General features: G+C 51.1%; 1 protein-coding gene across 1 annotated transcript in view; it reads left to right on the forward strand.

The window, feature by feature from the left end:
- The window catches only part of TMEM17 (transmembrane protein 17), a 93,716-nt gene extending 72,991 nt beyond the window's left edge, over positions 1-20,725 (forward strand). The window contains exon 4 of the mRNA XM_085651421.1: positions 18,975-20,725. Within this exon, the coding sequence (XP_085507547.1) occupies positions 18,975-19,319 (345 nt within the window). The 3' untranslated portion in view covers positions 19,320-20,725. The remainder of the gene's footprint in view (positions 1-18,974) is intronic.
- The last annotated feature ends 1,694 nt before the right edge of the window (positions 20,726-22,419 follow it).

Below are 22,419 nucleotides of genomic sequence, written 5' to 3' on the forward strand. Positions count from 1 at the left end.
GTGTACCAAGATTGCGGGGAGTACGTATGTGGAGTATGTAACCTTTTTCTGCAGAGCACTGGATGGCTGGGTGAAGGGTAGCAAAGTGGATGATTACCAACGTCTCTTTGATTTAATTGCATGGGAGCACTTGTCGCTTAATTGTTTTCCTGAGCTACGCCAACACCTGATAGATAGCAAGCTGACTAACCCTAGGAAGCTTGCTGAAGAGGCGGACCGCTGGGTCAGCACCAGGGTCCACAAGGGTCAAGTGGGAGACTCCGCCAAGGGTGGGCAGGGTCCCCAGCAGAAGAGTGGGGGGGACAGGGGTAAACAGAAAGGGTTTCCAAAAGGCCCCCAAAGTAATACCCAAGGGAACCAGCAGAAAGGTTCTCAGCCTCCCCCAACCCCTAAGCCAACAGGGGCCCGACAGGTAAACCTGTTCCCAAGGGGCCCCCTCAATGTTATAAATGTGGTGAACTAGGTCACTTTGCCAGTGATCTCAAGTGTCGCCAGTATGTGAAACCAGCACCCACTGGTGCTCTACCGAAGCAAGTGGCTACAGTAGCCTTTGGGGAGGAGGTAGAAGTCCCAGGTGGGTGGGACCCCATCCAGCTGACCTTAGTCTCACTAGGAGACAGTGAGATGGTCCCTAACGCCGACTTGCCCTCTAACACTAAGAAATATGGGCAAGTGGTGACCGTCAATGGGAAGAAGGTAGAGGCTCTTCGAGACACAGGCGCCAGTGTGACTGCAGTGCGGCAGCACCTGGTATCTCAAGAGCAGGTTGTACCCCATGCCTATTGTCGGGTTGTCAATGCTGACAACACAGAGAGTCATTGTCCAATGGCTCAAGTTCCCTTTGAGTGGGGGGGGGTCTCTGGTACTCTGCAAGTCGCTGTGAGAACTGCCATGCCTGTAGACTGTCTCCTAGGGAATGATTTGGAGAGCTCCCCTTGGGAAAAGGTGGAGAAGACAGCTCACCTGCGGATGGTGGGTCTGCCTGATTGGGCGTGCGTGACCACCCGGTCAATGGCAGCCAGTAGGGGTGTTGAAGGGACCCTGGAGCCTGAGGGAGAGGCCCAGGAACCGGCCTTAGGGAGAGGGTGCAGGAGGCGCGGGAAACCGGCCCCCAAAGTTCCCACGGCCCAGGAGGAAGCAGACCTTGAGGGGGATGCCCTGGAGCCTACCGGGGAACAGATAGCCGAACTGGGGGACCTGTCTGAGCTGACCCATTGGCAGCAAGAAGGAGGCCCCACCAGGGAGGAATTCTGTAGGGAGCAGAAAGAGTGCCCCTCTCTAGTGGGTATGCGGCAGCAGGCTGCAGCCCAGGCCAATGGTGATCAGTCCGGTACTCACTTGATCTACTGGGAGAACGACCTCCTGTACTCAGAGCCTAAGGTTGCTGAACCTGGGTCAGCCCGTGCGCTGGTGGTACCCCAGAAGTTCAGAGCCTTCCTACTGGGGCTGGCTCATGATGTTCCATTAGCAGGGCATTTGGGGCAGGACAAGACCTATGAGAGGCTTGTCACCCACTTTTATTGGCCCCAAATGCACAAGAGCTCAGATGCTCATTGTAGGACCTGCCAGACTTGCCAGGAAAGTGGTAAGAGTGGAAGGAAGCAAAAAGCTCCACTCCAACCTTTCCCTGTGGTCAGTACCCCATTCCAGCGAGTGGGGATTGACATTGTGGGGCCACTGGACCCCCAGACAGCCATGGGCAACAGGTTTATCCTGGTCTTGGTGGACCATGCCACCCGGTACCCTGAAGCCATCCCTCTGAGGACAGTGACGGCCCCCGTGGTGGGACGGGCACTGATGGGAATTTTCTCACGAGTGGGATTCCCTCTAGAGGTGGTGTCCGACAGGGGGACCAATTTCATATCGAAATATATGAAATCCCTTTGGCAAGAGTGTGGTGTGACATACAAGTTCACCATCCCGTACCATCCCCAAGGAAACGGGTTGGTTGAGAGATTCAACCGAACCCTAAAAGGCATGATTATGGGTCTTGAGGAACCCATGAGGCGGAAGTGGGACGTCCTCTTAACATGCCTTCTCTTTGCGTACCGTGAGGTGCCACAGAAGTCTCTGGGGTTCAGTCCCTTTGAGCTGCTGTATGGCCACCCTGTACGAGGACCTCTTAGTCTGGTCAAGGAAGGCTGGGAGCAATCTCCCAGGAAACCTCCCCAGAATGTATACAGTTACATGCTGGCCTTCCGGAACCAGACTAGGCGTTTCAGGCAACTTGCTGAGGCAAATCTGGAAGCCAGCCAGGAGGAAATGAAGCGGTGGTATGACCAAAATGCCACTCTGGTTGAGCTTCAACCTTGTCAAAAGGTGTGGGTCCTGGCCCCTGTGGAGCCTTGTGCACTCCAGGACAAGTGGACAGGACCCTTTGAGATTGTGGAGCGCAAGAGTTCTGTCACCTATCTGGTGGACTTGCAGTCTCCCAGGAACCCCTTGAGGGTACTCCATGTCAATCGACTAAAGCCCCACTTGGAGAGGTCCGAAGTGGGCATGCTCTTGGCCACAGATGATGGGACGGAGGAGGAGTCTGAGCCTCTTCCTGACCTCCTGGTAGCCTCCAAGTGAGACGGGTCAGTGGATGGAGTTAACCTCTCACCCACCCTGACCCCTGAGCAACAGGATGACTGCCGCCAGCTGCCTGGGCAGTTTCCTGACCGGTTCTCCCTGGTTCCTGGCGTCACAGATTGGTGCGTCCATGATGTGGACACAGGAGACACCTTGCCTGTGAAGCATAAGGCTTACAGGGTAACTGACAGGGTCAGAGCCTGCATCAAAGAGGAGGTCTCAAAGATGCTTGCTCTAGGGGTGGTTGAGTCCTCCAGCAGTCCTTGGGCCTGCCCAGTGGTCTTGGTCCCAAAGGCTGCAGCGCCGTGTGCCACACCCGAACTCCGGTTCTGTGTGGACTACAGAGGACTCAATTCAGTCACGAAGACTGACGCGCACCCCATCCCCAGAGCTGATGAGCTCATCGATCGGTTAGGGGCTGCACGGTACCTCAGCACGTTTGATTTAACGTCTGGGTACTGGCAGATCGCCTTGACTGATGGGGCTAAAGAGAGGTCCGCATTTTCCACACCAGATGGGCATTTCCAATTCCGGGTTATGCCATTTGGGATGAAAAATGCCCCTGCCACCTTCCAGAGGTTGGTCAACCAGGTGTTGGCTGGGCTGACCGAGTTCAGCGCCGCATACCTGGATGACATCGCAGTGTTCAGTGGCACATGGAAAGAACACCTGCAACATCTCTGGGAAGTGTTGATGGCACTGCGCAAGGCAGGCCTCACGATCAAGGCAAGCAAGTGTCAGATCGGGCAGGGTTCCGTGGTTTACTTGGGACACCAAGTGGGGAGCGGCCAGGTGGCGCCCCTACAACCCAAGATTGAAACCATTCTGGCTTGGGAGCCCCCAAAGACCCAGACAGAGGTAAGGGCCTTTTTAGGACTCACAGGGTACTACAGGAGGTTTGTCAAGGGGTATGGCAGCATCGTTGCCCCCTTGACAGAGCTGACTTCGAAGAAGCAGCCCAGGAAAGTGATATGGACTGACACCTGTCAGAAGGCTTTTGACACCCTGAAGACTGCCATGTGCACGGCGCCCGTGCTCTTGGCTCCTGACTTCTCCAAAGAATTCCTAGTGCAGACAGGCGCATCAGAGCATGGTGTAGGGGCTGTTCTCTCACAGATGACTGAGGAGGGCTGGGACCAACCTGTAGCCTTTATTAGTAGGAGGTTACTTCCACGGGAACAAAGGTGGAGTGCAATAGAGCGAGAAGCATTTGCTGTGGTCTGGGCACTGAAGAAGCTAATACCCTACTTGTTTGGGTCTCACTTCCGGGTTCAGACCGACCACAGGCCCCTCAGATGGTTGATGCAAATGAGGGGTGAGAACCCAAAACTGTTGAGGTGGTCCATCTCCCTACAGGGTATGGACTTTACGGTGGAGCATCGCCCTGGCACAGATCACGCCAATGCTGACGGTCTGTCCAGGTTTTTCCGCCTTAGTGAAGAGGAACTCCCTGGGGTAGGGTAGTTCCCCCCACATTTCAGCTGGAGGGGACACGTGTTAGACCTGGCTCCTTGGCGTGAGTTTCCCTTCCACTTTTTGCTGATGTGCCTCATGTGTTTTGTTGGTGTTAGCTGCTCAGGGCACTGTGCCACTGCTAATCAGTGCCACAGTGCAAGTGCTCCCTTTTGTAAAATGTATACATTGATTGGTGTCCATGTTTGGCTTATTGGGTTTACTATCAGCCCCTAGTAAAGTGCACCAGGAGTGCCAGGGCTTGTAAATACAAATGCTGCTGGTGGGCTTGCAGCACTGGTTGTGCCACCCACAGAAGCGGCCTAGTAAAATGTGTCTAAGGTCTGCCACTGCAGAACCTGCGTGCAGTCTGGGACTGTCGCGCTGACTGCGCAAGTGCACCCACTTGCCAGTCCCTAAACCTTCCCTTAACTACATATTAGTCACCCCTCTGGTAGGCCCAAGGGCAGGGTGCATTGTAGGCATAAGGTAGGACATGCCCTGATATGTGTGGCATGTCTTAATAGTGAATTACAGCCATTTTCGTTTTTCACTATTGAAGGTTACCTGCTCTCCATAGGCCAGAATGGGCTGCTGGAATTACTACACGCTGTAATCCCAGTGGACTCAGAGAGCATGGTAGAAAATCAAGTTTAGTATGCCTGAACTCAGAATAATACAATATTTCTTTTAGTAAAGTTTATTTTAATATCCTGTGTTTGTAAATACTACTTTTAGAAAGTTAGTATTTACTGACCTGGCCATTTCAGTCCGCCTCTGCTGTGTGTGTGTGTGCTGCCTAGTTTCAGTGGGGAGCAGGGCTGGGGAATTCCAGGAGACAGGCTGGCTGCCAGGTGGTGGGTAGAGAGATTACACCAGGATGGGTGGGAGGAGTACACCTTGACTCTGAATAGACCTGTGCTCTGCCACCACAATGCCGGCTCCGCCCCCTGTGGAGCGGCTGATGTGTCTGCCCTGCTGCTGAAAGGAAAGAGCAGAGTCACCACAACAAAGTGCTCCAAAACCGGACTGAGCCAGGCCCAGGCCCCCTGGCGACAAAGAACAAAAGAATTGCTGTAAAAAAGAAGGAGCCCTGCTCCTAAGAAATCAGATCCTGTTTGCGCCAAGAAGAAACTCTGCCTGAAGAGAAGGACCTGGGAAAGCTGCATGGAGGAGTACTGTCTCTAAGCCTGAGAGACTGGCCTGTGGTGGGTGCCTTGCTGCTGGAAGGAGAGGAAAAGACTGAAGAAAAGACTTTTATTCAACTTGTGCTTTACAAACAATCTCCATGGGCTTGCTTGTGAACTTGCCCCCTGAACTGCGCCCCAGGAACAGTGGGCGCTACCTTTCCCTGGAAGAAGAGGAAGCTGCTGTGGGTGACCCTGCAACACTGACCCCAGAGAACCTGTGTGCCCCCATCTCGCTGAGCACCGCGACTTCTGGCTGCCCGGGCTGCTGTGAGCACCTTGAAGACCAGCCCTCCTGGCCTGACCAAAGCAAACAACTGCCCCTCGAGCCGTAGCTCGCAACGTGAAGGGAGACTACCTGCGTCCAACCGCAGAGCCTCTGCGACCCTGAGCTGCCGAGACCACTGTAAGGACCCAAGGTGCACTGTTCGCCGATCCTGGTGTCTGCCGACAGCACGACGCGCTGAGAATCACCCCCGAGCTGCCCCTCCTGCTCCCGACCTCCGTGGTGTGTTGAGACATCCCCGAGCGCCCCACGAAGCATCGCCGTCCACTGAAGAGCCGGGACTGCAACGCGGGACGCCCTTTGCGGGACTGCTGGGGCCGCCACGAACTTCCTACAAAGATCCCAGGTACTGTGCACTGAAAACGCCCTCGTACGAACCGTACTTGCCTTTGTACGGTCCGTACCAGCGCTGGCGTCGCGCTACGCTATTCACGCGTGAAGCGTGAGCTTTGGTACGGGTCGCACCAGCTGTTCGAAGCGTCCCAGCGAAGGTACGGTCCGTACCGTTGGAAATATATAGACGTTCCTCACGCGGGAAGCGTGAGGTTTGGCAAGAGGCGTACCGGACTTGTACGATGCGTACCTACGAGGGTACGGTCCGTACGGCTGAAGTCCTAGTACGCGTGCTCACGCGAGAAGCGTGAGAAATGGCACGACGCGTCTAAAAACTCGTACGAAGCGTACCGACGGCCCTACGAAGCGCACAGACCTCAAAGAAGTGTATTTTAAAGCAAGAATTGCCATTTTAAGAACTGTGGACTCCTGAAAAGTCAGTACAAGTAACTGGAACCTACTTTGAAGTGAAGAACTGTATTTTTAAAGCCTGCTTGAAGAAACCTTTTTATATAAAGAGTTTATTTTTATAAAAATACAGCCTTGTGTCTCTGTGTGGTGGGTTGGTGGTTGTTGTGTGGGACATCTTGAATGCTTAACCTAATGCCCTCTGGAACCTAGCCTGACTGCTCGCGCCACGTTACCTAGATGGTGAGCAGGGGTTGTTTTCCCAGAGTAATCCTTCGCCCTGACGTAGAGGAAAGGGTCCCTGCTTGTCGCAAGTGCATACCTGCACCAACCAGAGACCCCGGACTCTAACATGACTCTACTTTTCACATATTACCTACATCGTATGTAGTGCTTCCCACATGTATTTCAAAGACCAGTGTAAGGAATCCTTCCGAGGTTAATTCTGTTGGCAGACTACGGAGTCCCAGGCGCAAGTGTAGTTTTACCACGCATCCAGCGGGCAGTGGCAGCTCCTCCGCTAAGGCGGAAGAACTTCCCCCACAGCTGTATGCAATGTAAAAAAAAAAGGAAAAATAAAATAACTCAAAGTTATCATTTTGTTCCCCCGTTGTGGTGTCTCTGTGGGGTGGGGCTACTCTCCGAGCAGGGGGAGGAGTGGTTTGCACTCCCTATGTGAGCATGAGTGATTGGCCGGCCCTCTCGGGCAGGCCAAACAGGTGTGCGCACATAGCATGTTCTCCATGCAAGCTGTGTTGCAGCCTGCATGGAGAACATGCCCACCCCTCCAGCCCCTGGCTGAGCGCCGTGATCCAGCGCTCAGACCAATCACAATGCTGCATTGTAGCGCTGTGAATGTCTGCGGGGAGCGTGGGAGCCCCGGTGCTTCCTGATTCACTGAAGAAGTCCGGAACAGGAGGCAGGAGAGGCGGCTGCCCGCCGGGAGGTAAGTGTTTTTTTTATAACCTGATTACCCACCCGCCCCTGTCCCTTCCCTCCCCACTGCTGCTTCCAGGTAGCAGCCGCCACTACTATCGGGGAGAAGCACACTGCATCCTCCGGCAATGTGTACACCGTGTTTGCGGGCCGGCATGTGGTCCGTTGGTTGTGAACGCGACACACCTGCAGTGTAGCATCTGGTATCTCTCAGTGATGAGCAGAGACCACAAGCCAGCCCATTATTTCATATTATTTGTTTTTGAAAAGTTTTATAAAGCACGAACATGACCCGTACGCTGTACAAAGGAGCAGAAGCGAAAGGAGGTAAAGGGATGAATACAACACCATAGAGAACCTGAACAAGCACAAAAACAAGAGCAACAACTCATCGCCATGAATCAGTGCCACTCTGCTTCCTAAAACGGTTCACTCCTCCAGACGGGCTCATGCATAGATTGGATGTAAGAATGGCTTTCCTTTTCAATTTTTTTCAATAGAGTAGTTGAGGAAGGCTGGTCAGCTGCTTGTGGTCATTGGCTCAGTAGCCATGGGGTAGTCCCTCTTGATATAACAAAGTAATAGCAAAGTACCACATTGATTACTGTGTGCATCGGACTTTGCTTCTGTAAAGTAGAGAAAACACTCCCTTGGAGCCTGACTGTCCCTTAAGAGCCAAGAGCTACATGCTTATATATCCCAGCGAGAAATAGGTAAAGCAACAACCTGGAAGTCTTTTACTAAGACGCCAGAAATTGCTACTTGCACATGGATATCAAAGCATAGCTTGTGAGACGTTTCACCTGCCCCATGTATTCTGTTTGGTAACTTATTCAAAGCAAGTGAATCGATGAAGCATCCAATGTGGGGAAAGAAACGTACTTACCTGTAACTACAGTCCCTGGTGCAGGAGTCGTTCACACTTCCCCATGTGATACACTCTTATTCCCAGAGAAAAGGATGCATGTGAAAGGTCTGATGGAATCCAAATTCGGTAGAATACTGCCTTCCAGAAGTGTCGTTGTGGTCCATCATGGCCAGCTGGTGAAAGATTCCTCATGATAGTCTGTGCCTCAGGACTGTACTCCACACCCTTAGAGGCCTGGTGTAGCCTTGTGTGGAATGGATCCAGGGTATGAAATCAGGGCTGTTTGTTAGACCAGGCACCATTGGCGTGGGTCTCTCTTCCACCTTTCGCTTTTGTCTCCTCTGTGTTTGCTGGTGTTAGATGCTCTGGGCGCTGTGCCACTGCCATCCAGTGCCACAGCGCGAATGCTCCCTATTGTAAAATGACTGTATGAATTGGTATTCCCTATAATCCTAGCTGACCCAAGGAACATGTTTGGAAAGTCGAATTTAGTATGCCTGAGCTCAGAATATTAGAGTGCATCTGTTGGTGAGGATTATTTCCATATTCTGTGTTTGAGAATACCACTTTTGGAAAGTGGGTATTTTCGTGCCTAAGCCTTCCCGTGTGCTCTGCTGTTATGTGTATCGGCTGTCTGGTTTTGGAGGGACAGGGCAGGCTGAGCCCGACCTGGATTGAATAGAGAGATCTGCAGTTGGAGTATGGGGAGGGGTGACCCTTTGATCTGAGCAGGGCTGTGCCTGGCAAGGTGCATGATGGCTTCACCTCCCACTGTGCGTCTGATAGCAGACCCCCTCTTCCTGAAAGACAGGATGCATCCTTGTAAACAAAGTGCTCCAGGACGACACCAAACTGGTTCTGGCTGGGTTCAGGGATTTGTGACTTTTTGAGAACAAAGACTCTTGGGGTATAAAGATCTGTGCTGAAACCCCTACACGGGGTGTTACTTCTGGATGTCAAGACGAACCTCTGTCCGTGTGACTAGAGGGAAAGCACTTTGAAACTTTCATCCATCTTGCTGATACAACTACCCAAGGGCCTGATTTGTGCTTGCCTCCTGCTGAAGTCTCAGGGACATTAGACTTCACCCATCAGCTGCCCGGATTCCTATTTGAGAGGGATTCTACTCACAGGTGAAGCCTCTATTGAGAAGTCCAGAGCCTCTGGTTCTACTGGGGGGAAAGCAGGCTGAAAGTCATTGTATCACTAGTGTGGACCGCTGCAGCTGAGGAGCTGTGCCACTGAGTGCCCGCATTTGCCGCACTTTTAAAATCATCGTTATTGCTATTGTGGGCCGCCGCAGCTCAGGAGCTGTTGCCGCTGAGAGCCCGCATTTGTTCGTGCTACGAGAACCAACGCTATCGCTATTGTGGGCCGCTGCAGCTGAGGAGCTGTTGCCACTGAGATCCCTCATTTGCCTGTGCTACGAGAATCATTGCTATCGCTATTGTGGGCCGCCGAAGCTGAGGAGCTATTGCCGCTGAGAGCCCGCATCTGTCTGTGCTACGAGAATCAGCGCTATCGCTATTTTGGGCTGCTGCAGCTGAGGGGCTGTTGCCACTGAGAGTCCACATTTGCTACGAGAATCCTCGTTATCGCAGGGCCGCCGCAGCTAAGGAGCAGTAGCCGCTGAGAGCCCGCATTGGCCTGTGCTACGAGAATCATCGCTATCGCTATTGTGGGCCGCTGCAGCTGGGGAGCTGTTGCCGCTGAGAGCCCGCATCTGTCTGTGCTATGAGAATCATCGCTATCACTACGGTGGGCTGCTGCAGCTGACGAGCTGTGTCGCTAAGTACCCGCCTTTAATCACTGTCTCAGGATCATCATGAGTGCATGCCGCAGACCGCTGCAGCTTGGGGCTGTGGCCGCTGCGAGTCAGCCTGTCCTCATCATGGCTTCCTCACGAAGCTGCGTGCCAGGCCCCTTTAAACTTCAGGTACATTGTGCATCACCGGGTCGCGTAGACCCCGGCGTCGAACTAAGTTAGTTTCACACGCTTTTGATTGCTTTTTAAGTGAATCTATAGTTACGTGCATTGTGGCTACTTGATCGCTTTTGAGCCTTGTGTTAAGCCTATATAAAGATACTAATTTTTCTATAACTACTTGTGTGGTGTCCCTTTGTAGTGTCTTCACTGCGTTGTTGTGTATGGTCATAAATGCTTCACACACTGCCTCTGAGATAGGCCTGTCTGCTCGTGCTACGTCACCACAGGGTTTGTAGTGTAGTTCCTATATCCCTGATCGGCTCTGCGCATTGGAATAATACACACTATAGATTTGACATAGGACTGAGGTCAGTATGTCTCTATCGAGTACATTCAACTTAATAACTTGTTTGTGCCAGCTAACTCAGAGGTCACTAGAAACTTCTTGAATATACAAGAAGGGATTAGTCTCTGACAACCGCATAAACATGACAACTTTGTTTCCCTTAGAGTCGGAACAATCTCAGAATCGTGGAAACCATAGATAACTGTTTTACTCAGTCAATCGTGCATGCTTCGTTTCTACAGAGTTTGCACAGAAATAGAGAGACTGGCGTTTTCAATAAAAAGGGTTCATTAAACAGTCTTATTTCTCATGCAAGAGATATGAACTGCTACAATCGTAAGACAGGCTGCAAAGTACAATATATACAGAGTTAGCAGTAAGATAAAATAATACTGCAATAGCATGGTTTGTAGCTATGACATATATTAATTAAAATGCATACATAAATAACACAAGCTAAAATGTGAATACTCGTCTGATGCTTCTAAATAGTTCTACCCCAGTGTTCCTACCCTTAGTGTAGTTCGAGGTAAGAAGTAGGTGCTGTTTTCTAAAGTATAGCTAACTATAGCTATAGTTTTAGTTTTGCCAAGAGTTACCAAAAGTTTCTCTAAGTTCTAGTCTGCTCCATACCTTTAGAATGTGCGAGGATGGAATATCTTTTCCGACTCGATATCTAACACCCCGCAAGGGGAGTCAGAAACACTGGAGCTGGATTTTCTGCGAAGAGGATGTCAGCATCTGGTCAGTGCGTCAGGCTGGAACTCGATCTCCTTCCGAACTTGTCGTGGCGAACCGCAGGTAGGCAATCGAGCTGGATCGTGCCGGAACCGTGGTTTGCCAAGGCAACTACAGGTATATTTATATCTTGAAGTTGTTTAGGAATGCCTGTATTGACGTAAAAGTCTGGCATCGGAACGTCATGAATGAACCCCTAAGGATTAGATGTTCATGCATAATAAATGAGTTCTTGAAGAAATCAATATCCAAGCAAGGGAAATTCCTAAAGGCTTAAGAGTCTGGTTTTCCAAGAACTCGTTGTGACGTGGTTGGACGGATGTGGGAGACCATGCCTGTATTTGGTTAGCATGGACAATGCCTAAATAAGGCTGGATTTTCTATGCCTAAATAGGGGCAATATGAATTGTACCTATATAAGGGCATAAATCGGGAAACCTATATACGGAATCTAAATCTACACACAACAGGTTGAGCAGTGGTTATCAAAGGGTGTAGCCCCCTTACTCTGACTTAGGAAGAAGGGTCCCTATTTGGACGTTGGCGCCAGCCGCTGCCAACTTGAGGTCCCCATTTCTAACATTGGTGGTCAGCGGTGAGGATCAGGACTTGCATTTGTGATCCACATACAATAACTGGTGTACACTACTAGTGAGTGCAGACCTAAAACGCAACCACATATGTTCTTCATTTTGTTATATTTTTGATTGTAATTGCCAGTTATGTCTACAATGGATAAGCCAACATTAAATGCTTCGGAGGATCTCACCTTTGAGGAAAAGAGGTTAGAAACCTACATTGCCAAACAGCTAGTCTTTTTGCAAGCAATTCACCGTCCCTATTGCAGTTCTCTCTTGGAAGAAGGAGTATCAGAAGACGCTACAGGCCTGGTTAGAGGCGAGGGAGTCACCTGGAAATGGGGGAGACCCTGTGTACGGGGGAGAGAATGCTGGAGGGCAGCAGGATGACGGAGTGGATTTAGTGGGAGGTAAAGCACTTTCCAGTCCGGGTACTAGTGTGTCCTCAAAGGGTCTGTCTCCAGAAGAGATAGAGGACAGGGAGAGAGATGGGAGGCATAGTTTGGAGATGGCCAAATTAGAAGGTCAGAAGGACCTAGAGAATAAAAAGTTGGATATTGAGAATAACAGGTTAGCATTTGAACTTGATAAAATGAAACTGGAGCATGAGAGAGTATTGAGGGAGCTGGAGATCACGGCTAAGAGTTTAGAGATCTCCCTCTCTGGTGGCAGCATACCTTTAGTACCTACCGAGAGTAGAGTTTATATACCCAAGGATGTCATCAAGGATTTCCATAAGAGTGAGGATATTGGGCAATGGTTTGCGGCCTACGAGATAGCAATGGTGTTCTACCGGGTCCCTGAGAAAGATTGGGGAGCGGGGTTGTGGGGACGCTTTGTGAGTGATGGGAGGGATACCCTGTTGGATCTGCCTGAAGAGAGCAGGATGGTGTATGCCCATATGAAAGAGGCCTTGTTGACGCGATATGGTTAGAACCCAGAAATGTACAGGCAGAGATTTAGAACCTGTAAGAAGTTAGAGAGTACCACTTGGGTTGAATATGTGTCTTTTTTTGCAGAACAATCAATCGCTGGATAAAAGGGAGCAACATGGAAACTTTTGAGCAACTGTATGATTTGTTTGCGTGAGAGCATTTAGCTAGTAACTGTTTTCCAGAGCTATGCCAGCACCTTATTGATAGCAAGCTAACTAACCCTAGGAAGCTTGCTGAGGAGGCGGACCACTGGGTGAGCACCCGGGTTCGTAATGGTCATGTGGGAGACTTCGCCAAAGGTGGGCAGGGTCCCCAGCAGAGAAGTGGGGGGGACAGGGGTAAACAGAGGGAATTCCAAAGAAGGCCCCAAAGTAATTCCCAAGGGAACCAAGGAGTGATGTCCCAGTCTCCCCCTGAGAAGAAGCCAGTGCCCCCGATAGGTAGGCCTGTTCATAGGGGGCCCCTTACTTGTTTTAAGTGTGGTCAAGTGGGCCACCGGTATTATGACCCCAGTGTCACCAGCAGGACCTCAATGCACCACCCCGTGCACCAACCCACCAGCTTGGTAGTGTAGCCCTGGGAGGGGAGGAGATGGGTGCCCAAGAGGGGTGGGATCCCGTAGAATTGACCCTTGTCTCGCTAGGAGACTTTGAGAAGGTCCCTAATCCCACGCTGCCTGATAACACTAAGAAGTACAGGCAGTGGGTGACCATCAATGGCCATAGGTTGGATGCTGTCAGCTCCCGGTTGGTGTCCCAAGAGCAGGTTGTCCCCCATGCATTCTGCCCAGTCGTGTCAGCAGATAACTCTGAAAGCCAGTGTGAGGTGGCTCAAGTTCCCTTTGAGTGGGAGGGGGTCTCAGGAGCTCTTCAAGTAGCTGTAACGCCAGCCTTGCCGGTAGACTGTCTGTTGGGCAACGATTTAGTGATCTCCCAGTGGGCTACGGTGGAAAGGAAATCTCACTTGGAAATGTTGGGTCTGCCTGAGTGGGCGTGCGCGACCACTCGGTCCATGGCAGCCAGTAAGGACGTTCAGAAGGACCTGGAGCCTGAAAATATGGCCCAGGCCCCTGCCTTAATGAGAAGGGGTAGGGGGCGCGGGAAACCGGCCCCCATAGTTCCCACGGTCCAGGAGGGAGCAGACCTTGAGGGGGATGCCCTGGAGCCTACAGGGGAACAAGTTGCCGAACTGGGGGATCTACCTGAGCTGACCCATTGGCAGCAGGAAGAAGGGCCCACCAGGGAGGAATTTTGTGAACAGCAGAGAACATGCCCTTCTCTTGAGGGGCTGCGGCAACAGGCTGCAGCCCAGGCAGCAGGTGATCAGTCAGGGTCACATCTGATCTATTGGGAGAATGACCTCCTTTACAGCAAGCCTAAGGTTGCTGAGCCTGGGTCAGCCCGTGTGCTGGTGGTACCCCAGTGCTTCAGAGCCTTCCTACTGGGGTTGGCTCATGATGTGCCATTGGCAGGACATCTGGGGCAGACCAAGACCTTCGAGAGGCTGATCACCCACTTTTATTGGCCCCAGATGCGTAGGAGCTCAGATGCTCACTGCAGGGCATGTGAAACTTGCCAGGCAAGTGGGAAGAAGGTGGGGAAGATCAAAGCCCCACTCCAGCCCTTTCCAGTTGTCAGTACCCCATTCGAGCGAGTGGGCATTAACATTGTGGGGCCCCTGGACCCCATGACAGCCATGGGCAACAGGTTCATCCTGTTCATGGTGGACTATGTCACCCGGTACCCTGAAGCCATCCCACTCCTGACAGTGGCGGCCCCCGTGGTGGGACATGCTCTGATGGGGATTTTCTCCCGTGTGAGGTTCCCCAGAGAGGTGGTGTCTGATAGGGCTACTAACTTCATTTCCAAATATATTAAGTCTCTGTGGGAGGAGTGTGGGGTAACTTATAAGTCCACCACCCCCAAGGTAATGGGCTGGTTGAGAGATTCAACCGTACCCTCAAAGGCATGATTATGGGCCTGGAAGAGTCCATGAGGCATAAGTGGGATGTCCTCTTGCCATGCCTGTTGTTTGCTTACCGTGAGGTGCTACAGAAGTCCCTAGGGTTCAGCCCCTTTGAACTGCTCTATGGTCACCCGGTAAGAGAGCTTCTGAGTCTGGTCAAGGAAGGCGGCTGGGAGCAATCTCCCAGGAAACCTTCCCAGGATGTGTTTAGTTACATGCTGGCCTTCAGGAACCAGACTCGGCATTTCAGAAAGCTTGCTGAGGCAAATCTAGAAGCCAGCCAGGAAGAGATGAAATGTTGGCACGATCAGAATGCCACTCTGAGTTTCAGCCTGGTCAAAAGTTTTGGGTCATGGCCCCAGTGGAGCCATGTGTGCTCCAAGATAATTGGACCGGACCGTTTGAGGTGGTGGAGCGCAAGAGTCCTGTTACCTACTTGGTGGACTTGCGGTCTCCCCGGAACGACTTGCGGGCCCTGCATGTCAACCGCCTGAAGCCCCACTTTGAGAGGTCCTAAGTGGGCATGCTCCTGGCCACAGATGCTGGGGTGGAGGAGGAGAGTTAGCCTCTTCCTGACCTCCAGTGTGCCAAGGAGCAAGATGGGTCAGTGGAGGGTGTTGTCCTCTCCACCACACTGACCCCTGAGCAGCAGAGTGATTGTCGCCAACTGTTGTGGAAATTCATTGATCTGTTCTCCCTGGTGCCTAGTGTCACTGATTGGTGTGTCCATGAAGTGGATACCGGGGACAGTTCTCCTGTTAAGCACAAGGCTTACCGAGTGACTGACCGGGTAAGGGCATGCATTAAGGAGGAGGTTTCCAAAATGTTTGCTTTAGGGGTGATTGGGTCCTCTAGCAGCCCTTGATCCAGCCCAGTGGTCTTGGTACCAAAAGCTGCAGCGCCTGGTGCCACCGCCGATCTTTGGTTCTGTGTGAACTACCGAGGTCTCAATTCAGTCAAGACTGACTCACACCCCATCCCCAGAGCTGATGAGCTCGTCGATCGGCTAGGGGCGGCACAGTACCTCAGCACGTTTGATTTGACGTCTGGGTATTGGCAGATCACCTTGACTGATGGGGCAAAGGAGAGGTCAGCATTCTCCACACCGGATGGGCACTACCAGTTCAGGGTGATTCCCTTTGGGATGAAGAATGCCCCTGCCACCTTTCAGAGGTTGGTCAACAGGGTGTTGGTTGGGCTGGATGATTTTAGCGCCGCCTACCTGGATGACATTGCAGTGTTTGTTCCTCCTGGGAGGACCACCTGCGCTAACTTTGGGAAGTGTTGATGGCACTGCCAAGAGCAGGCCTCACAATCAAGGCAAGTAAGTGCCAGATTGGGCAGGGTTCTGTGGTGTACTTGGGACACCAGGTTGGGAGCAGCCAGGTGACGCCCCTACAGCCCAAGATTGAAACCATCCTGGCTTGGGAACCCCCAAAAACCCAGATACAGGTGAGAGCCTTTTTAGGACTCACAGGTTATTACAGGAGGTTTGTCAAGGGGTATGGCAACATCGTTGCACCCTTGACTGAGCTGACTTCCAAGAAGCAGCCAAAGATTGTGAACTGGACTGACACCTGTCAGAAAGCTTTTGACGCCCTGAAGACTGCCATGTGCACAGCACCTGTCCTTAAGGCACCCAACTTTTCAAAAGAATTTGTTGTCCAGACAGATGCCTCAGAGCATGGTGTGGGGGCCGTTCTGTCACAGATCAATGAAGAGGGCCTAGAACAACCGGTAGCCTTCATTAGTAGGAGGTTACTTCCACGGGAACAGAGGTGGAGTGCAATTGAGCGTGAGGCATTTGCTGTGGTCTGGACACTAAAGAAGCTGAGGCCATACCTGTTTGGGACTCACTTCCGGGTTCAGACGGACCACAGGCCCCTCAGATGGTTGATGCAGATGAGGGGTGAAATTCCAAAGTTGTTGAGGTGGTCTATTTCCCTACAGGGGATGGATTTCACGGTGGAACATCGCCCTGGTACAGAACACGCCAATGCTGATGGTCTGTCCAGATTTTTCTGCCTTAGTGATGAGAACCCCCAAGTGGGAGGGTAGTTTTCCCCACATTTCAGCTGGAGGGGACACGTGTTAGACCTGGCACCATTGGCATTGGTCTCCCTTCCACCTTTTGCTTTTGTCTCCTCTGTGTTTGCTGGTGTTAGATGCTCTGGGTGCTGTGCCACTGCCACAGCGCGAATTCTCCCTATTGTAAAATGACTGTATGAATTGGTATTCCCTATAATCCTAGCTGACCCAAGGAACATGTTTGGAAAGTCGAATTTAGTATGCCTGAGCTCAGAATATTAGAGTGCATCTGTTGGTGAGGGTTATTTCCATATTCTGTGTTTGAGAATACCACTTTTGGAAAGTGGGTATTTTCTTGCCTAAGTCTTCCCATGTGCTCTGCTGTTATGTGTATCGGCTGTCTGGGTTTGGAGGGACGGGCAGGCTGAGCCTGACCTGGATTGAACAGAGAGATCTGCAGTTGGAGTATGTGGAGGGGTGACCCTTTGATCTGAGCAGGGCTGTGCCTGGCCAGGTGAAGGATGGTTCCACCTCCCACTGTGAGTCTGATGGCAGACCCCCTCTTCCTGAAAGACAGGATGCAGCCTCGTAAACAAAGTGCTCCAGGACAACACCGAACTGGTTCTGGCTGGGTTCAGTGACTTTTGAGAACAAAGACTTTTGGGTATAAATATCTGTGCTAAAACCCCTACACGGGGTGTTACTGCTGGATGTCAAGACGAACCTCTGTCTGTGTAACTAGAGGGAAATGACTTTGAAACTTTTTCTATCCATCTTGCTGAAGCAACTACCCCAAGGGCCTGATTTGAGCTTGCCTCCTGCTCAAGTCTCAGGGACATTAGACTTCACCCATCAGCCTTCCGAATTCCTATTGAGGGGGATTCTACTCGCAGGTGAGGCTTCTGTCGAGAATTCCAGAGCCTCTGGGTCTACTGCGGGGAACGCGGTCTGAGAATCATCGCTATCGCTACTGTGGGCCGCCGCAGCTGAGGAGCTGTTGCCGCTGAGAGCCCACATTTGTCCGTGCTACAAGAACTATCGCTATTGTGGGCCACTGCAGCTGAGGAGCTGTTGCTGCTGAGAGCCCGCATTTGCCTGTGCTACGAGAATCATCACTATTGCTATTGTGGGCCGCCGCAGCTGAGGAGCTGTTGCCGCTGAGAGCCCGCATCAGTCTGTGCTACGAGAATCCGCGCTATTGCTATTGTGGGCCACTGCAGCTGAGGAGCTGTTGCCGCTGAGAGCCCGTATTTGCCTGTGCTACGAGAATCATCGCTATCGCTATTGTGGGCCGCCGCAGCTGAGGAGCTGTTGACGCTGAGAGCCCGCATTGGCCTGTGCTTCGAGAATCATCGCTATCGCTATTGTGGGCCGCCGCAGCTGAGGAGCTGTTGACGCTGAGAGCCCGCATTGGCCTGTGCTACGAGAATCATCGCTACGGTGGGCCGCTGCAGCTGAGCCGCTGAGTGCCCGCCTTTAATCACCATCTCAGGATCATCATGAGTGCACGCCGCAGACCGCTGGAGCTGGGGGCTGTGGCCGCTGTGAGTCCGCCTGTCATCATTGCGGCTTCCTCACGAAGCTGCGTGCCTGGCCCCTTTAAACTTCAGGTACATTGTGCATCACCGGGTCGCGTAGACCCTGGCCCCGAACTAAGTTTGTTTCACACGCTTTTGATTGCTTTTATTCCTTTTTAAGTAAATCTATAGTTACGTGCATTGTGGCTTCTTGATCGCTTTTGAGCCTTGTGTTAAGTCTATATAAAGATACTAATTTTTCTATAACTACTTGTGTGGTGTCCCTTTGTAGTGTCTTCACTGCGTTGTTGTGTATGGTCATAAATGCTTCACACACTGCCTCTGAGATAGGCCTGTCCGCTCGTGCTACGTCACCACAGGATTGATCAGGGGTTATCAAAGGGTGTAGCCCCCTTACTCTGACTTAGGAAGAATGGTCCCTATTTGGACGTTGGCGCCAGCCACTGCCAACTAGAGGTCCCCATTTCTAACACTGTTTAACAGCACCACTTAACAGAACTGGTGACGGCTGGCGGCTGGTGTTACCCCACACACCGGAGAAGTTCTTACTGGTTAAAGTGCACTCTACATGCTTCCAGTATCGAAATCGGCATCTTTGACTGAAACAGAAATTCTGCCCGTTTCTTAGTTGTTGAAATTCCCAAAGACAGTGGATGGGCTACTGTATGCTGGGTACTGGTGGGTTCATTTTCAGTTTTGTTTATTTATATGTTTAGCTAATAAAGACATTGCATACTGGTGTGTCCAAAATCCACTGAGAAGTCAGATAGAGAGTTGTAGTTAAGTGTGAGTAATGTTTTTCCCTCATCTTCTCTGCTTGTCCTTGCCTTCAAGTCCTAGTCTTCACGTGATGCATTTTGTATTCTCCTCCACAGGTTCCTGAGCTGGCTGGTTTCTGGCTCCTCAGCCTTCTTCTGCAGCTTCCTCTGGTGCTCTTCCTCCTTCTGAATGAAGGGCTTGAGCCACAGCCATTGGAGCGAGCCACAAACATTGTCTTCGCCCTCTTCCTGTTGTTCCAGGTTGTGGCTGCCTTCATCACCCTCAAACACATGGTGAATCACCTGGCCACCCGCTTCCGTCTGCGTGAGTTCGACCGGCTAGAAGAGGGGATTATCAAGGACCAAGTGAAAGACTCTGGTCCAGCTGCAAGCCCAGCAGTCCTACCAGGCGCTACCTTCCGCCCCATGGAGATTGGTTGGGGGTCAGGGCTGCGTTCTTGAGCTTGGTCTGTCTCTTTGTGCCTTTGTTTTAACTCTCTGGGCATGCCCCTCAGAAGCCGCATGGACATTGGCTGTGGGGCGGGCTGCGTTCCTGAGCCTCGTCTGTCTCTTCATGCCCTTACTTCAACTCTCTGGGTATGACGCGCTGGATCCGCATGGCGATTGGCTGGGGTTGGGGCTGTGTGCTTGAGGCTCGTCTGTACCTTCGTGCTTGTTTCAACTCTCTGGGCATACTGCTCTCGAGCTGCATTGAGATTGCCTGGGGTCGGGGCTGTGTGCTTGAGGCTCATCTTTCTCTTCGTGTATTTGTACCATACCTCTTCTGTCTCTTCGTGCCTTTGTTTCACCTTTCTGTGTGTGCCCTTCTGTAGCCGCATGGATACTGGGTGCGATTCGGACAGTGTGCTTGAGCGGGGTCTTTCTCTTTGTTTCATCTCTATGGACATGCCCCTCAGAAACAGCATGGAGATTGTCTGGGGGGGTCATGTCTACATGCTTGAGCCTGGTTTGTCTCTTCATAACTTTGTTTCACCTCTCTGAGCTTACCCCTATGGGCCGCATGGAGATTGGCTGGGGGTCAGGGTAGTGTACTTGGCCTGGTCTATTTCTTTGTGCCTTAGTATCACCTCTCTGGGTTACCCCTCTGGGCCACTTGGAGTTTGACTGGGGGTCAGGGCTGTGTGCTTGAGCCTGTTCTGTCTCCTCATGTCTTGTTTGAGCTCTCTGGGCATGCCCCATAGAAGTCGTGTGGTGATTGGCATGGGGCACGGCTGCATGCTTTAGCCTCGTCTGTCTCTTTGTGCCTTTGTTTCAACTCTCTGGGCATGCTGCTCTGGATCCGCATGAAGATTGACTGGCAGGGCGGGCTGTGTGCTTGGCCTGGTCTATCGCTTCGTACCTTTGTTTCACCTCTCTGGGCTTAACCCTCTGGCCTGTATGGAGATTGGCTGGGGGCCGGGCTGTGTGCTTGGCCTGGTCTGTCTCTTTGTGACGTTGTTTCACCTTTCTGGGCTGCATGGAGATTGGCTGGGGGCGGGGCGGTGTGCTTGGCCTGGTCTATCGCTGCGTACCTTTGTTTCACCTCTCTGGGCTTAACCCTCTGGCCTGTATGGAGATTGTCTGGGGGGCGGGCTGTGTGCTTGGCCTGGTCTGTCTCTTCATGACTTTGTTTTATCACTCTGCGCCTACCCTCTGGAGCTTAACGGCACAAGTGTACTGCAGGAACCGATCAGCAGAAGGCCATGAAGGAAGGGACTCCTTAGACAGAAAAAACACATTCCAGATTGATGCCTTGGTGTTTTGAAATCGCTAATAATCACCTGATCACAATGATCTGTTTTTTGCCAAATTAGGTGTGTTTTTGTAAATAAAATGCTCCTACAATTATTTTTTTATATAAAATTCTCTTCAGACTTGATTTGTTCTAGACTTTCTACTCTGTGAGAAGGGCGTACAAGGCTGAATGGAGAAGTACATGGAGGCAAAGGAGTAGCTACGGTATAACTTGTTTTCTATATAGTATCACACTTCTGCTGCTTCTAATCACTGTAAATTACATTATCCAATTCATGGTGCCGTACTCTGAAAGATGAAGGGCTGAGTATACCTTGCCGGGATTCGATCTGTTGACCTCCACAGCATCGAATTTCTGTATGCCGAGCTCTAATCACTAAATTATCCTTCAGATTAGCAACCAGAAGAGAGCTTATTTGATGTTCATCCCCGTCCTTTTTGGAAAAATATTTGATACATTTAAAATGTTAGTGTATTATTGAGCACAACACAGGCACAGTTTGTTTAGCTGTTTTTTCTCAATTTAAAGGGGAAAAACATATTATTATTTTATAATTCTTCCACACTTTTCATGGGAAAATGTAAACAACCAAAAACGTATTTTTATCACTTTCTGTTTTATCAAACAACATTAAAAAATGAAAAACAGAAAAATTAGGTCTCAACTGCTGCACTACAAGCAGTTGTCCACACCCCTTTAAGCACTTTGGGCTGAGAGATCCGGCCTTAGGCAGCCATTTTACCATGGTAAATGTGTTCTTTTTCTTCTCACCTGTAGTAAGATGGCCTTGTGTAAGAACTGTGGTGAGTTGTGATGGGAGGATGTACGTGCCTCGAGCCTACGCTGCCTGCCTCATGATGTGAATGTAGGAAGCTGGCTCTCTATATGGTGCACCCGAATGAGGTACACTGTGCCGAGTCCAGGCGGCCCTTATTGGTTTGCTCTGACTATCCCAAAGTGCTCTATTTTGTGGTAGTGTGGTCAAGCAGCTTTAGGCTTATCAGAGGGGAGTGTTGAGCATTTGTTGTAGACCTCAAGATCTTCGGGATCCGGTAAATACTTTTACTTTTTGAGTTAGCGATTTTTGAAAACTCAGTAAATACAGCTGTCGATTTGAGGCATGAGCCTTGAAGGCGGAAATGTTATCCAATGGGAGAAACATATACTGTAAAGTAATCTTGCCATCGAGTTACATAGTGATCTTCTGGACGTAAGGTAAGTAGGTGCCACGGTCCTTAGAACCACCAACAATTTTGGTTTACCTGCCTTTCTGTGTTTGGGTGCAGTGGTGCGGATCGCAAGGGTAGCCTTGAACGCTACAGTTGAAGCCAGTGGAAATACCTGTAACAAGACCATGAAGGCACCGTCTGTTTCCATGAATTCGGTGAACTTTGGAAGAACAGGTACAGTGCTAGCTCACAGGATACTAAGCCGAGGACACGAGAAGAGCAGGCCTAGGACATGTCTACAACAGGTGCAATACTAGGTCACAGGATACTAGGCTTAGTACACAAGAAGAACAGGTGCATTGCTAGCCCATCGGATCCTAGGGCAGGAGAAGAACAGATGCAGGACTAGCTCATAGAACACTAGGCCTAGGACACGAGAAGAACAAGAGCATTAGTAGCTCATAGAACACTAGGCCTAGGGCAAGAAAAGAAAACGCTCAGTACCAGCTCACAAGATACTAGGCCAAGGACACAACAAGAACACTTTCACTAATAGCTCACAGGCTACTAGGCCTAAGACACGACAAGAGCAGGTGCAGTACTACCTCACAAGATAATAGTCATGGGTGCAGCACTA

The sequence above is a fragment of the Triturus cristatus genome, chromosome 4_1 (genome assembly GCF_964204655.1).
Source record: "Triturus cristatus chromosome 4_1, aTriCri1.1, whole genome shotgun sequence".
NCBI lineage: Eukaryota > Metazoa > Chordata > Amphibia > Caudata > Salamandridae > Triturus > Triturus cristatus.